Source organism: Leopardus geoffroyi, chromosome D1, assembly GCF_018350155.1.
Source record: "Leopardus geoffroyi isolate Oge1 chromosome D1, O.geoffroyi_Oge1_pat1.0, whole genome shotgun sequence".
NCBI lineage: Eukaryota > Metazoa > Chordata > Mammalia > Carnivora > Felidae > Leopardus > Leopardus geoffroyi.
Genome location: NC_059329.1, coordinates 100,999,107 through 101,015,948, shown reverse-complemented (window position 1 = coordinate 101,015,948; position 16,842 = coordinate 100,999,107). Strand labels below are relative to the sequence as shown.

Below are 16,842 nucleotides of genomic sequence, written 5' to 3'. Positions count from 1 at the left end.
GAAAATCAGAGAGAGAGAGAGATCCAGAGTCCTAACAAAAGTCATTAACAAAAGCAACATAAGATGCATAATATTCAGTTAACAATTAAGTCAAAGACTGTCACCCCACTATTCTCCTGGACCAGTAGCCACACTCTACAGTAATTAACTGTCATTGCTACAGTGGAAGGTTGGGTTGTGCAAAGAAAAAAAATAGCAAATTAATTAAAACGTAAAACAAATTCCCCGCTCCTATCGGTAGATTGGAAAAGGACCCACCAGGTTTGGTGAAAAGTATTGGAGAGTATAATGAAGTTAGGAACCAACAAAATATGTACACATCTATTCTAATTATTACCAGGCACTTTCCTTTGTGTGGTTGCAGGGCTGCAAGGTGTATAGATTCAGGATCATGTGCACTGAAATTCGGGTGGACTCCCTTTTTGCACAAAAAGTCTATATACAGGGGTGCCTGGGTGGCTCAGTCGGTTAAGTGTCTGACTTCAGCTCAGGTCATGATCTCGTGGTTCATGAGTTCGAGCCCCACGTCGGGCTCTGTGCTGACAGCTCAGAGCCTGGAGCCTGCTTCCGATTCTGTGTCTCCCTCTCCCTCTGACCCTCCCCCCATTCATGCTCTGTCTCTCTCTGTCTCAAAAATAAACGTTAAATTAAAAAAAAAAAAGTCTATATACGTATGAGTTCATTTAAGACTTCAGAAAATCAGTATTTTGTAGCATCCCAGCTAGATCAGAACAATTCACTTAGTAAGCTAATCATAACATTTATAAGCATTTTTTAATTACTATATGTCAATCACTGTTTTAAGAATTTTAAGTGCATTATCTGATTTAATTCTTAAAAAAAATTTCATGGTAATTGTTGCCTCTATTCCTCAAAGCAAAAAAAAAAAAAAAAAAAAAGAATCTTCTAGAGTTTAAATAGTTTGTTCAAGATAACAGAGGTGGTTTCAAAAATGATAACAATATGTCTGGTGTTCATAACATATGTAGAAGTCAAATGTATAAAAATATTCCATCAAGGCTGGAAGGAAAGAAATGGAAGGATATTATTGCAAAGCTATCATACTGTACATAAAATGGCATCATAGGAACACTCAATTGATTCAAGAGAAGACAAAGAAAACAGAGAAGAACAAATAGAATTAATAGAAAGGTATTACAAGATGATAGACTAACACTCAACCTTATCAATAATCACATTAAATGGAAATAGTCTAAACAGTAAAATTAAAAAGCAGACCTTGTCATGTAATATACAAAAACAAAACAAAAATAAAAAACCTCTACAACCTAACTACATTGTGGATACAGAAAATGTATTTTACATATGAAGGTACAAATAATAGTTTAAAGGTAAAAGGATAGAAAAGATAAATAATGTTAGTGAAAAGAGATGTAAAGTTTTTTTTTATTTTATCAAAGATAATTTAAGATTAAAGAATATTACTAAAGATAAAAAAGTTCATGTCATATGGGAAAGGGGTCCAGTGATCAAGGAGTCATAACTACCTAAATGTTTGTGACCCCAATAACAGGGCTTCAAAATTCATAAAACAACAACTTATAGAATCTAAAGGGAAAATAGAGAAATTCACAATATAGTTGAATATTTCAGAACTCATCTGTCAATAAGTAATGGAACAAGTAGACAGAAAATCAGCAAAATATAGTGGATGAGCAAAACCATCAACTGTCTTGACTTTTGTCTACATGAAGTACTTCATCTAACTCAGAACACATATTCTTGCTAAGTGTACTCAGAACATTTACTATGACACATCATTTTCTGGGTCCTGAAGCAAGTTTCAATAATAAAAGGACTCTAGTCTTTCGAAGTATGTTTTTTGATTACAGTGGAATCAAATTAGAAATAGAAAGAAATCTAGGAAATTTCCAAATATCTGGAAATCAAATAGCACACTTTCAAGTAACCTCATGGGTCAAGAAGAAATCAAAAGGGAAATTAGGAAGTCCCTTTATATGAATGGGAAAGGAAAAAAATATATATATCAGAGTTTGTGGGATCCTGTGAATACAGGATGTGGAGGGAAATTTATTGCACAAAATATCTATACTGGAAAAGAAGGTTTCCAATTAATGTCCTCAGCTGCCAGTTTAAGATTAGAAAAAGAAGAGAAAAGTACACCAGCATGAAAAAAGGACATGATAAAGATCAAAGTAAACATCCATGAAAAACAAAAGAAAACCAATTGGGAAAATTGAACACAAAAATCTATTAAAGAAATTCAATAAAGTTGATAAGCCTCTGGCCAGATTGGTCAGGAGCACAGAAAAGAAGACACACATTATCAATATCAAGGATGAGAGAATTGGCATCACTACAAATTTTGCAATATTAAAAGTCTACATAAGAATAGTATAAACTATTTTATGTCTAAAAATTCAGCCACTTACGTGAAAATCTTCAAGATGGGCAAAAGATTTGAAAAGACATTTCACCAAAAGGCATCACAGCATTTTAGTCATGTCAAAATAAGTGCATGAAAATCTGCTCAACATCATTAGTTATTTATGAAATGCAAATTAAAGTAGCAACGAAATATCAGTTCACATGTTTCAAAATGGCTAAATTAAGAAACTTAGTATATGAAGGGCAAAAGAGCAATGAGAACATTCATAAACTTCTTGTGGGGAGGTAATCGGGTATAACCACCTTGAAAAACCAGTTAGGTAGTTTCTTAAAATGTTAAACGTATACCTACAGATGACCAACCATTCCCTACATAAATATTTGCCTAACAGAACTGAAAGCATATGTTCACATAGAAACTTACACATGAATGTTTTCGAGCAGCTTTATTTGTAAGAGCCAAATAGTGGAAACAACCCAAGATTGTGGAATTTGCAGAGTGGAATACTACTCAGCAATAAAAAAGGAATCAATGGCTGAGGCATGCAACAGTATGGATTAATCTCCAAATAATTATACAGAAAGAAGCCGGCCAACATAGAATATATACTGTATGATAAATTTGCGCAAAGATCTAGAGGACACAAACTCGTCTATAAAGACACAAAGCACATCGAAAACTTTTCAGAGGGAGGGATACGCTCACCATCTCGATTATGGTGGTGGATTCCCAGGTGTATACTTATGTCACAACTTAATGAGATTGGACATTTTAAATATGTGCTGTCTGTTGTAGGTCAGTGATACTTGAATACAAGTGTTAAAAGTAACCTAGGACTGAGGAAGAGTACCCAAAGAATGAACTTGGAAGAGGAGAACCGTTGCCAAAGTTGGGATTCAGACATGGTTGGAAAAAGTGAGATTGTAGATGCTGCCAGAAAAGCCAGTCACCCAGCAAAGCGGGACGTGCCTCTCGAATGCAGTACTGTGCAGGCTTCTGGACGGCTCTGCTTAGCTTGAGTGCAGAGAAGCAGCTAAATGGGGGGCTGCGCGAGGCTTGGAGTATGCAGTGGTCTTTCACAGAAGAGCCTAGTAAACAAACTTTCATGGCTGTAGGCTGGCTGGTGCTGAGTGGGGAGTGCTCCGATATAGTCAGGCCTTGTGAACCAAGAGGCTCTCGGCAAATGTCTGCTTCTGAGGCATCAGGAGGGTCAAGTGCTAATGCGTTTGCCTGCTCTCTCCTTTTCATGATCGTAGTTCCAAATTTCATGCCATATAATATCCTTTGTAAAAGCGCAGGACTATATTTTAATCTATTATGATAATCTTTGCCTTCAATTTAGTCCATTGTGTTCATTTTGTCTTATATATTTGGATTACCTTCTTACCATGACTTTTTGTTCCTTTTTTTTTCAACTTTTCCCAATATGTCTATTTTTTCCCTCCTTGTTTTTTTTGTTTTTTTGTTTTTTTCGTTTCTTTTTTTTTTCTTTTTTTTTTTTTTTTTTACTTTTTAATTGGATGGGTCTCCTTTCATTCCTCCAGTGTATTTTTACCTGTCTACCTACTGAACCACCTTCCACCGGCCTGTCTCTTTCCTGTTATTTTAGCTACATGTGAGAAATCATGGCTGTACATTGATGCTAACAAGTGTCTGAACCTGACATTATCACCCCCCTCCCCTGCCCCCGTCCCGCTGAATGGTACATGGTACTTACAACCCTTTTCTTCTGATCATTTTCTTCCATCTCATAATATGTCGTGGGCCATGATCTTGTCCTCTCTTCTATGTTTCATCTCATGTTTTAGACAAGATGGCTATTTTAATACTATTTCTAGGTTTATAAATAAGTCTACCATTTCCATCATTATCCGTTCCTCCGGGGATCCTCTTTCTTCTCAGACTTCTTCCCTTTTAATGAAAACGTCCTTCACAACTTCTTTTAGTGAGTGTAGGTTTGTAGTCAATTCTTGTTTTTCACTGTTGTTTCATTGAACTGAAAAGTCCTCATTTTACTCTTCTTACAAAAATACAGAAGCCAAGGGTGACATTTTTCTTTTAGTACTTTCATTACGCAATTCCATTATCTTCTGTTTTCTACTCAATGATTTTGTTTTCTACTCAATGATTTAAATTATTATTAATTGGTAATAGTGTTTTCTATGATTCTTCGTAAGAGCAACTCTTGGGGCGCCTGGGTGGCTCAGTCAGTTAGGCATCTGACTTTGGCTGAGGTCATGATCTCATGGTTTGTGGGTTTGAGCCCCGCATCGGGCTCTGTGCTGACAGCTCAGAGCCTGGAGCCTGCTTCAGAATCTGTGTCTCCCTCTGTCTCTCTGCCCCTCCCCTGCTCATGCTCTGTCTCTCTGTGTCTCTCAATAATGAATAAATGTTTACAAAAATTTTTTTAAAAAGCAACTCTTTCTCCCTCCTCTGAATATTTTCTGAAGATTATTTTCATCAGTTCTCAAAAAATACTAATACTTGCCTTTTTAAAAATATTTTTGTCTCACTATTACCCAAACACTAGAGTCTGACAAACATAGGTTGCTTTCTCTTACTTCATTCATGATGTCTCTTAAGAGATCTATTTTTTTTTCTATCATTCTCCTCTCTAATTCTGTGTTCTGGTAATTTGTTAACATCTGAAATTTTATTTACTGAGTTTTTCTTAAGATATAGCTACTCTGTTTTATCCATCAAGTTTACAATTAAAATATTCTTTTTTTTATTTCCTAAATTATTTTAACACCCTGGACAATTTTGAGAATCCTAATACAATATCATGCTTTTCATATTATTTTTTTATTTTTATATAATAACTACAATCATATTCTATTTGTCTCTGATAACTGCCATAAAAGCTGTCATTGTATGATGTATTCCGCTTAAAGCTGTTTCTCACATTACTTCCTCCTCTATCGGTAGTTTTGCTGTGTGATCAGATACTTTTAAACAAAAATTAAATATTACCTCTCTTATTTTGTTCTGTTCAAGCCTGTTTATTCTAATTTTGGCAGAGACAGTAGCCCCTGGAAGATGTTATTTACTACACTGTGCATTTCTGCACATGTATATGGATGGGTGACAATCCAATAATGGCATGTTATGTAGAGCCTACCTTTCTTATCTGGAACCACTGCCCTTATTTGGAGCCCCCCAAAATATTTTTTTCACTTTCACGAGCTAAAGAATTTTGCTAGTCATGCTCATTATGACAAGCAAATTCATATATTCCAGTGAATATCTTACGTATTACAATTTCCTAATTGTGACCACTTATGTGTGAATCTTGCTAACATAACCTAATGCTCTGTTTCTGGGGGTTGTTCTGAGTTATGAATGATCTCCTAAGAGTTTTCTTCTTTCTAAGAGCTGTGTATCTATGATAGACAGGTTGGTTTGTATTAATTAACATATTACATACCCTATTGTGAGGGTCCTAGAAGTGCCAAAAGTTTTACATATTTCTAAGCCATTTATTGCATTCATTCTAGTGGTTTTCTATTGATAATTTTTTATTTAACATAGTTTTATGCCAGTAATGTATTAGGAAAGTATTAACACAAGCATACAACCACTGCCTTAAAATGTTAAGTCTTAATTACAATATAAAGCTTGTTAAAGAAACAATTAGAGGGTCGGTATTCACCAAAAGAAATGTTCATGAATATTCAAAGCAGCTACTCATAATGATCTTAATGGGAAACTACCCAAATGTCTAGAAACAAGGGAATGGATAAATTAACTGTTACATACTCATACAATGAAACAGTATATATCAATGAAGACACTCAGAAAATACACAAAACATGAGGAATGGATCTCACAAACGTAATGAGCAGACGCTAAGAGTGTGATCAGCATCACTATTTTTCCACAAAATACAAGAGCATGTAAAACCAGTTGATTTAGAGACAAAGATAGCAATTACCTTTGGGAGGTTAGTAATTATGCAGAGAAATGAGGAGGACTTCAGGTGCACTGGTAATTTCTAACCCTTCATCTGGTTACTGATTACCGGATACCGCTCAGTTTGTGGGAATGCATGAACCATACAAAAACAATAAGTGCAATTTTCTGTATTTAGAGTTGAGTAAAAAGCTGAAAAGTGGAAGGTGATATTTTATTCGGCTCTTTAGCATTAAGGTGTGAAAACACACATGCTCCATTTTATCTTTTTTTTTTGGCACAAGAGCCAAATAGTGCTATAATCTTTCGTCTTTAAAATATCATTAATTTCATATCACATAAACACAATTCTTAATGACTATGTCAAGTGGAAGAACATCTGAATAAGAACGATACTCAATTTGTTGGTGAGCTGTTACCATAGGATCATAAAACATCAGAAGGGTGTGCTTCCTGCTCACCCACTTATCTCTCCACGCAGCAAGGCCAGGAGCTGATAAGAATGGATCTCATCCACGTCCTGGGTTTCGAGGAACCATGGCCTGAAAGTCCGAAAAGCATCGGCAAAACTACTTTCCTTCCAAGAGTATATGACGACACCACACTTTCTTCATGGCTTTCTTCATCTCTGTGTTTCTCAACGTGTAGATCAGAGGGTTGAACATGGGGGCAATGATGGTATAGAAAAGAGCAAACACTTTGTCTTCTGGAAACGTTGCGGCTGGTCTAATATAGATGAACAGTGCAGGTGCAAAAAACAAAGCCACAACTGTGATGTGAGCACTGCAGGTGGAAAGAGCCTTGCTGCGACTCTCTGCGGAGTAAGCCCTGACACTGCACAGTATAAAAAAGTAAGACAACATCAGCACGACGAAGGTCACCAAAGCAATTAGGCCTGAATTGGCAATGACTAGGAGACCTATGAGGTGTGTATTAGAACAGGCTAGTTTCAGTAAAGGGTACACGTCGCAGAAGTAGTGATCTATCTCATTGGGGCCACAGAAAGGCAAGAAGATGGTGAGAAGGAACTGGCTGGCAGAATGTACAAACCCCCCAGTACAGCAGGCTGTGATGATTGCGTTACACCTCTGTCTGCTCATGATGACCGTGTAGTGCAGGGGCCTGCAGATGGCCACGTAGCGGTCGTAGGCCATCCCTGTGAGGATGAAGATCTCGATGCCTCCAAATAAATGTGTGCTAAAGAGTTGTGTCATGCAGCTACTGTAGGAAATGGTCTTCCTCTCTGCCAACAAGTCAGTCATTAGTTTGGGTGTCACGGTGGATGTGTAGCAAAGGTCGGAGAGTGAGAGGTAATTAAGGAAAAAATACATGGGTTGCTCAATTAGCTGACTGCCCATGATGGAAATTATTACGAGTGAGTTTCCTATCCAAATAGCAATGTAGCAAAATAAAAATAACACAAAACAAAGGGTTTCAATGTTCTTGTTTTTGGAAAGTCCCAAGAGAATAAATACAGTGACATTATTGCTTTGATCCATGGTCCAACGTAGATAGCATCCATGAAATCACCTGAAATATACAATTCATGAGGCCATATCTGAAGCTTCTCGTGGGTAGAATGATAATCATATCCTATTCAAGGAATTTACTAGCTTTAATATGCCTCATTCAAATATGTCAGAGAATAAAAATCAAGTATTCAAAGGGCCGCCTGGGTGGCTCAGTCGGTTAAGTGACTGACTCTTGGTTTTGGCTCAAGTCATGATCTCGGGGTTTATAAAATCAAGCCCTGCATCCGGCTTCACACTTACAGTGTGGAGTAGGCTTGGGATTCTCTCCTTCCCTCTCTGACCCTCCCCTCAGCCCCCCAAAATAAATAAATAAATAAATAAATAAATAAATAAATAAATAAATAAATATTAAAAAAATCAAGTATTCCATTAAAATGACTCTCTAAGGAGAATCCACGACCTAATAGAAAATTGTGATCAATGTCTAGCTTAGTCAACATGATTGCCTGTGATCAATCCAGAATCAAAACTTAGATGCTCCTGAAAACATGGTACTGACTGCTTAGCAATGTGTGCCATCAAGTATTTTTATACTCTTATGCTCAACCTTGACCAGATATCTTCATGAGGTCTGCATTTTCATCCTATGTATTTTCAGCCCTAACTTTATACCGTACCTGGCTTCTCTATCAATTCCTATTTAAGTTTCTTCTTCAACCCTTTCTATTACTGAGCAAATTAACATGGTCACCCACACAACGAATAATCCTGCTGTAAGGCAGATGGAATTTTAAAACAAAAACATTAATTTCCATAGTGGAATTTTAAGAACTTGAATGAGTTTAAGAAAAAATTATAGAGAAATAACTTCAGGATGATTCCCCAAATCAGATTATACTGATATTAACCAATAAGTTAAAGAGGCTATTTTAATTTGCATAAAATTATAATACTGAATATATTACTGGCTTGAATCCTTCATTAAACATACTTGAAATATGTTTCTTATCTTTGGTCAAGCATAAAGGCTTTTTACATAATTTTAAGTCTATAAGCGAAGAAAGGCTTAGAATGTTCTCAAGCAAAGCCATTTCATCAGTCCGTCTGCATTTATTAGGACTTCGCTAATAATATTACTTAATCTCTATTTGTCTCAGCTCAGAAGGCTACAGCTATGCTTAATTTCCTGACATCAGTTCAACTTCTTCACAGACATACGGCTACTATGATTGCCTGGCACATATTTTAATCTCTTTAAAAATATTATGTGTATAATCGAATCATTCATTGTAATTTGAGGTAAATCCCTGGTTACACGCCTTAATTTAGCCACTAACTTCATATAGGACCTTCGCAAAGCAGTTAATTTCTTTTAAGAAGTTTTTCTTCATTTGAAACCTGGGAAAATATACCCTGCTCTATATAATTCAGACTGGTTCTGAGACTTAGCTTTGATTATAGATGAGAAACATCTTTCAAAAAAATAAAATAGTGCACACATGATAGTATTATTGTATTTAAATTAATGTACACAAAGAAAAATAACTTCGAATTATTCTAGTTTACAGAGGTTAAGGCACTTGTACATAGTAGCACATTAGTATATAGCAAACAAGGGTTTATAACCTGAGTTTTCCATCTCCGGTGCTTGTGTTTCTTAATACCTCACTCTACATCCTTTCAAGGGAGAAATAATGAAGCAACAACATAAATTTAACACGAACCCCGGCTGGCCCAACTCGGAAATTTGCATACATTTCTGAGTGTTCCAGACAAAACCAGGATCTCTCCTGAATGGATCATGGTCCCATTTTAGCCACTCACATTTAAATGGAAAATGTGTCAATGGAAACACAGAACTATAAGATAGGCTCAAGTCTCCATGAAAAACCACACACCAAATCAGTTCAGGATTCTGGAATAAATAAGCCAACTCTGGAAAGAAACAAATGTACAGCTCACATGCTTTTGTGGGAAGCAATATATTTCTTATTCTCTCAAGCATGAGTAGTGATATTGCATGCTTAGCTATTGGCCACATAGCAAAAATCGTTGGAGAAAAATATTTGAGTGCATGCCCTAATATTGCCACACCTTGCATTTGGGACCCCATACACTCTTGGATAATAAGTTTCTTAGGAAGAATGAAGGCACTAGCCTCGATTATCCTATCATATGTCTTTTCCAGAAATAAAATTACTTTATTTGTGGTCAATATCTTACTGACCATCTCCCTAAAGTTATAATAATTGGTCTTTTTGATGTGCAGTCATCCAATAAAAAAGGCAGAATTCGCACATGACTTTGATCTCAGTTTTCTAGAATGTGTCATGCTACCCTCAGTAGACAACCAAGATCTTTCAATTTAGTCTTCTCTTAAACCAAAAAGTTTTAGAGTATAGAATTCACAGCAAAGTCTACTTTAAAATTAGCTGCTAATTAATGTTTTCCTAACATAATAGTTAAAAATATTTTTTCAAAAGTATTACAGATTTATGCAGAATAATGGTAAAAAATTACTCACCGTTTTCTTTTTCTTTGCACTGACTTTGAGTCTGTCCTTTTATATTTTTTAATGTCCTCTCTTCACTGAAATTGCATTCTTTAACTATTTGAATGATTATCTTTCAAGTTTCCGATTTGGAATTTTAATCAGCTCAGTGAGTGTTACCCATGAGTTTCACTGCCTAATTTCCTTCGATGCACACATAAAAAGTTAGAAAATTCATGCATTTTATTTTTCACTACCACCACCTATCATACCTTCATTTCAAACAAATGATAGGAGGTCACACCTCAGGAAAGAAAAAAGCTTGAAGGCAAGACGAGTACTTAGTTTCCCAAAACTAGTCAAATCCCAGTTTATACAGACTCAGTATTTGTATCACTGCATTATTCCTCAGGGCTTCAGCCTTGAAACCAATGCTAAATAAAATTTCAAATATTGTTTATATCCTCCAAGTACATGTGTTTCCTCCCAAGGTATTGCTTATTTAGTTTGAGTTAATTATTTTATGTCCCCAAGTAATCAATTCACCGGTCATTATCCTCTTAGATCCAAGTTACTACGGCAGATTTACAACCAGATGGCAAATGCCTTGCAAAAAAAGGTACCTCTGCAGCGTGAGATCCTTGGTCCTTGGTGACTGAGATCCTTGGTCCTTAGTGACTGAGATCTGCTGTTGATGCAATTTGACTTTCTTTTACCCTTGGCTATCATCTGGGGATCAAACTCTAGATCTGGCCGTTATGTTAAGAAATGATACCCATCCGTTCCCATATAGTGTTTTTATCATTCTCTGGAGGAAGAGGATGCATGTATTTTTTAACACACTTCCATTTGAGGTAAGTTTTTTAAGGATGTATTGCCATTAAGGTAAATTTTTTTTATTGAAAAAGCCTGGTAGTTCTTTCCCTTTGGTTCTTGCTTGTGGTTTCCTTCCAGTGAGCATGCTCTCTTATTTCAGACCTATCCTTTTTTAAAGCTGATCTCAAACACACCTCCTGCATGAGGACTTCTCATTCCTCTCGGCCAAAGAGCACGTTCTCTTAATTATCACAGATACTCTTGTACCACCTTTTAGGACCTCCGTTTGATCTTTTGCATCTCTCTCTCTTTCTCCTCTGCTAGACTGCCCATATTTTCAAGAGACTGAATATCATGACACTGATGTCTGTGTTTGGCATTAGGCACACAACACACATTTGCTCAAAGAGTGTCACATAGATAAATGCCAACCTTGAGGAGAAAACCTAATCTCTGTAATGTCTTAGACATCTGCTTCTCTCCTTGATTAGCTCACTTTTCCTAATTTACCATTTCACTCACATGTAAAAACCAACATCAAAGTAAACCTCCTATAGTATTATATCATTTTTCAAAGTACATCAAATGATGGCTATTTTTTTTAATTTTTTTAATGTTTATTTATTTTTGAGAGAGATAGTCAGAGACAGAGACAGAGTGCAAGCAGGGGAGGAGCAGAGAGACAGGGAGACACAGCAGAGAATCCGAAACAGGCTGCAGGCTCCCAGCTGGCAGCACAGACCCTGATGCGGGGCTCAAACTCACACACCATGAGATCATGACCTGAGTTGAAGTCGGATGCTCAACCGACTGAGCCACCCAGGTGCCCCTAAATGATGACTATTTAATCAAGGTTCTGGTTGGCTCCACAGTAAATGGAACCTGACAAGAAATTAAGGGAGAAATCTATACAGAAAACTTTCTGTGCCTATACAGGTTTTCCAAGATTATCCACATTTTCATCTAGATGAGTTTGCACATTAGGAGAAATATGTTAGTATTTTGCTTCATCCTTTTTCCCTATCCCTTTCCAAAAGTGGTGACAATAGCCACAAGAAAGAGGTGAAAATGTGGAGATGTAGAAAATAGAAGGATTTGTGAATTGATCTGATTTATTACCGCTACATTTCTATAGCAGTAACCATCTGAATATAAAAAGGAAACCAGGGCACCTGGGTGTCTCAGTGAGGTAAACGTTCAACTCTTGATTTCAGCTCAGGTCGTGATCTCATAATTTGGGGCAGGGAGCCCCACCTCAGGCTCTGTGTTGACAAAACAAACTCTGCTTGGGATTCTCTCCCTCCCCCCATTCTCTCTCTCTCTCCCCCAAAACGGATAGATAGATAGATAGATAGATGGATAGATAATTTAAAACAGGAAACCAGTTCCCCAAATATTTCTTATATTAAGAAGTTTGATATTAAGTGAAATGTCCCCTTGGATTTCTCTTTTTTTTTTAATTTTATTGTAATTATTTGGAGTTGATATGTAGGATTGAAAACCTGACCAATCTTGCCAAGGTTGTAAGAGAAATCTACTGCCAAGTATAAGCAAGGATAGTATTCAAACATTAGTCTTACCAATTTTATTAAATGTCTTTATTTCCTAGATGCCAAATCTTAAAAAGAGCTCAGGAAACAGAACTACCTTGCTCTCTTCCATAACCTTTGTGAATGTTGGGCTAATTGCTAAACTCTCTAAGCCTCATTTCCTGTATGATATAATTAGGTAATATCATATAACTCAGAAATACAATGAGGAATACAAGAAATAGTATGAAATACCCCAGTGTCATACGTGGTTCATAACCACACACGTTAGTTTCCTTTTTATTTATTTTTTATTTTTTGAGCGAGAGTCTCTAAGATTGTCACAAGCACATACATAATTAATTGAAAAAAAAGAAAAGGGTTTTGTTCTTGAAATGATGGTCATGAAAATATTGTAAGGCAATTTATTGGAAGTATGGATGAGATTGGGGAGGAACACAATAGGAAGAGGAAGTTCTCCAGGTTATATTTAAATACACCACATTTCAGTTTATATTGGCATTTGCATATAGTGTCCCTTCCAACATCATCTTGATAAGCAAGACCTTAAAGAAAGGCTTTTCTTGAAATTTTGGTCAAGAAAACATTTCACATTAAAAAAAAATATTCATTGAAAGAAATAACATTTATTATTTTTTTTAATGTTTGTTTCTGACAGAGAGAGACAGAGACAGACACAAGCAGGGGAGGGGCAGAGAGGGAGGAAGACACAGAATCCCAAGCAGGCTCCAGGCTCCGAGCTGTCAGCACAGAGCCCGACGCGGGGCTCGAACCCATGAACCACGAGATCATGACCTGAGCCGAAGTCAGATGCTCAATCGACTGAGTCACTCAACCACCCCAACATTTCAAAGTGATCATTGACTTTGCCAGGACTGAAAAGAATTAGGAATCAATCAGTTACTGACTATATGCTATGTTTTTTTTAAAATCACATCTTCTTCCCATTTCTGCTTCTCTGCTCTATTCCGTGAATGTGCAGCTTAAGGGGCTACAATCATGATCTGGTCCTACACCCAAATGCCAGGTGATACCCATACACAGCCACCCAAGATCTGAGACGCTTACGTTAAAAAGTTGATTTCTGAATATATGAACGATGAAGTTTATCTCTCTCCTTTCACTTACAAATGTATATCCAGAGGCTCTGAGGGCTCTCAGGTTGCCGTTCAGAAATTGGAGAAAGCAAAACAGAAACAGGGATATGTGAGATATTTTCAAATATGAAAGAATATTCACTTCTGTTCATTTGTATTGATCAAGTCCTACATATCACAAATATGCTTGAAATTTCCAACATATTATTTAAATGCTGTATTTCCTGTTCCTCCTTTAAAGCTGCTATATGTGAGAAGGTATGCAGAGAAGCAGAAGATGTTGGATTTACAAATAATACATTTATAAAAATACGTGTAACAAATACGTGATATATAAACATATGCATCAAAAGGACATTCTTTATAAGATTGGGAGTGGCATGTGAGGTCACATGAATCTTCATGAACCTCCAAGAACAGTCAAATCCTATAAGCTGAGCGATATACGATGCAAAACAGGACCCCAGTATTTATTAAATGTATTTAAAATATAAATAAAGAAGGAAATAATAGTATGGGGCCACATAACTTAATTTTATAATCACTGAATTGGCAAAATCAATCAGAATCATGTCAAATCTAGCAGGGGGTTATATTTGAAGAGTGCTAGGGGTTCCCCGGGTGGCTCAGTGGGTTAAGCATCCAACGTCAGCTCAGGTCATGATGTCACAGTCTGTGAGTTGGAGCCTCGCGTCCAGCTCTGTGCTGACAGCTCAGAGCCTGGAGCCTACTTTGGTTTGTGTTTCCCTCTTTCTCTGCCCCTTCTCTCTCTCTCTCTCTCTCTCTCAAAGTAAATAAACATTGAGGAGTGCTGAGAAAGGTATCACACTAGTAAGATAATTTGGGACTCATAATGCCCATTGAAGTGGTCATTAAAAATTAAAAACAAAATACTGTAGTGACATGGAAAAAAAACACCCACAAAATGTACCTGATGAGGAATATTTATTTTTGCTGAAAATATCCCACAGTCACACACGGTATCATGAATTATTTTGCTTAAAATATTCCATAACGTCTCCTAGCACACCATAAATCAATTTCTTTATTTTTTCGCAGACAAATCTTTTCACACTTCCCCTTCTCACTCATGATCATGCAGCTGAATAATGTTAAATTTTTCTGCTCCAGTTGACAGGGGATCCTGTTAGGAGAAAAACAGTGTTTGTCATTTTCTTGCTTCTCTATTCGGGCATGTTGCTGGGTAACGTTCTGATCATTATCACTGTCAAGGCCCTCCAGGGAACTCAGGAGTCCCGTGTGCTACTTCCTAGCCCACCGATCCTTATCTGACACCTGCTTCTGTACTTCCGTAGCCCCTGGAATGATTGTGGATGACCTTTAAAAAAAGACCACTATCTCTTTCAGTGAGTGCGTGATACAGGTCTTCCTGTTCCATTTCTTTGGCTGCCTGGAGATCTTCATTCTTATCCTCATGGCCGCTGACCGCTATGTGGCCATCTGTAAGCCCCTGCACTACACAACCATCATGAGTCCACGGGTCTGTGCTGTGCTGGTGGCTATGGCCTGGGTGGGGTCCTGTGTACATTCTTTAGCTCAGATTTTTCTGGCCTTGAGTTTACCCTTCTGTGGTCCCAATGTGATCGATCACTATTTTTGTGACTTGCAGCCATTGTTGAAACTCGCCTGTACAGACACGTACGTAATCAATCTACTCTTGGTGTCCAATAGCGGGGCCATTTGTACCCTGAGTTTTGTCATGCTGATGTGCTCCTATGTTAATATCTTGTATTCTCTGAGAAACCACAGTGCTGAAGGGAGGAGAAAAGCCCTCTCCACCTGTGTCTCCCACATCATTGCGGTCATCTTGTTCTTCGGTCCTTGCATATTTATATACACACGCCCTGCAACCACCTTCCCCATGGATAAGATGACAGCTGTGATTGGAGCGCCTGGGTGGCTCGGTCAGTTAAGGGTCCGACTTCAGCCCAGGTCATGATCTTGCGGCTCATGAGTTCAAGCCCCAGGGTCTGGCCCCATGGTCAGGCCCCACCGTACGGCTGCGACCAGCAGCATCTGGCTGCCACCGGCTCTGTGTCGACAACTCAGAGCCTGGACCCTGTTTCAGATTCTGGGTCTCACTCTCTCTCTGCCCCTCCCCCACTCGTGCTCTGTCACTCTCTCAAAAATAAACTTAAAAAAAAAAGATGATAGCTGTGTTTTATACAAATGGGAAATGTTTGCTCAACCCTCTGATTTATATGCTGAAGAATGCAGCAGTGAAAAGTACCATGGGAAATTATGGCACAAGAAGTTGATCTCAGATGGCTAAAAATGAATGGAAGCTTCAAGTATTTCTTCATAGTTTGGGCATACCTAGAAGCCTATAAAGAATATAATATTTTTTCATGTTTATTTGTTTATTTTTGAGAGAGAGTGAGCACAAGCATGAGAGGGGCAGAGAGAGAGAGAGGGAGACACAGAATGTGAAGCAGGCTCCGGGCTCCGAGGTGTCAGCATAGAGCCCCTCACAGGGCTCAAACCCATGAACCGTGAGATCATGACCTGAGCCGAAGTCGGACGCTTAACCGACTGAGCCACCCGATGCCCCAAGAATATAATCTTCTCATGGTTGAGCTAATATAATCCTGTCCTGGGGGCATGAACACCACTTCTTTCAGGAAAGTAAGCAATCTGAACACAGACCGGTTGGTGTTAAGTCGGTTTTACGTAGAGGAATAGATAGCATAAGGTACAAACAGGTATGTAAGGTCTACAACTTAGATACCCTTCACCGTTCTGTCTCCACCTGTCTCGTCTAAAAATTTGTGGTTCTGATCTAGTGCTTTCCCTGCCCTTCTTCATGTCGACTCCTGGTGTCTTCTGCTCTTCTGTCCCACCCTCTAGACTCACAACCACAGACTGGCAGGCTTTCCCTCATCCAGTGTCCTTCATCAGGCATTTCCGTCTCATCGTCTCTGACCGTTAGCCTTCAATTTAGTTCTTCTTGACTTGACAGAAAGTATCAGTTTCAAGTAATAACAGGAGCTTCAAGTTGTAAAGGATAGTATGCAATCTAATCATCTCCCTTCCAGTCCTTGGGGTTATATTCTGAAATCTTATGATGTGTTTACCGACATCCTTCTAGAACAGTAACAGGAGTTGGTGAGAA

General features: G+C 37.8%; 1 protein-coding gene and 1 pseudogene across 1 annotated transcript; one reads left to right on the top strand and one right to left on the bottom strand.

Annotated features, from left to right (window-relative positions):
* Positions 1 to 6,852: 6,852 nt before the first annotated feature.
* Positions 6,853 to 7,782, bottom strand: LOC123602646 (olfactory receptor 4P4). Its single transcript, XM_045487107.1, has one exon. The coding sequence runs from the start codon at positions 7,780 to 7,782 to the stop codon at positions 6,853 to 6,855; it is 930 nt and encodes a 309-aa protein (XP_045343063.1).
* A 3,222-nt stretch (positions 7,783 to 11,004) lies between these two features.
* LOC123600503 lies at positions 11,005 to 16,002 on the top strand (annotated as a pseudogene).
* The last annotated feature ends 840 nt before the right edge of the window (positions 16,003 to 16,842 follow it).

Excerpts from the sequence above, each read along its gene's own strand:
- LOC123602646 (XM_045487107.1), bottom strand. The coding sequence starts at position 7,782 with ATGGATCAAAGCAATAATGTCACTGTATTTATTCTCTTGGGACTTTCC.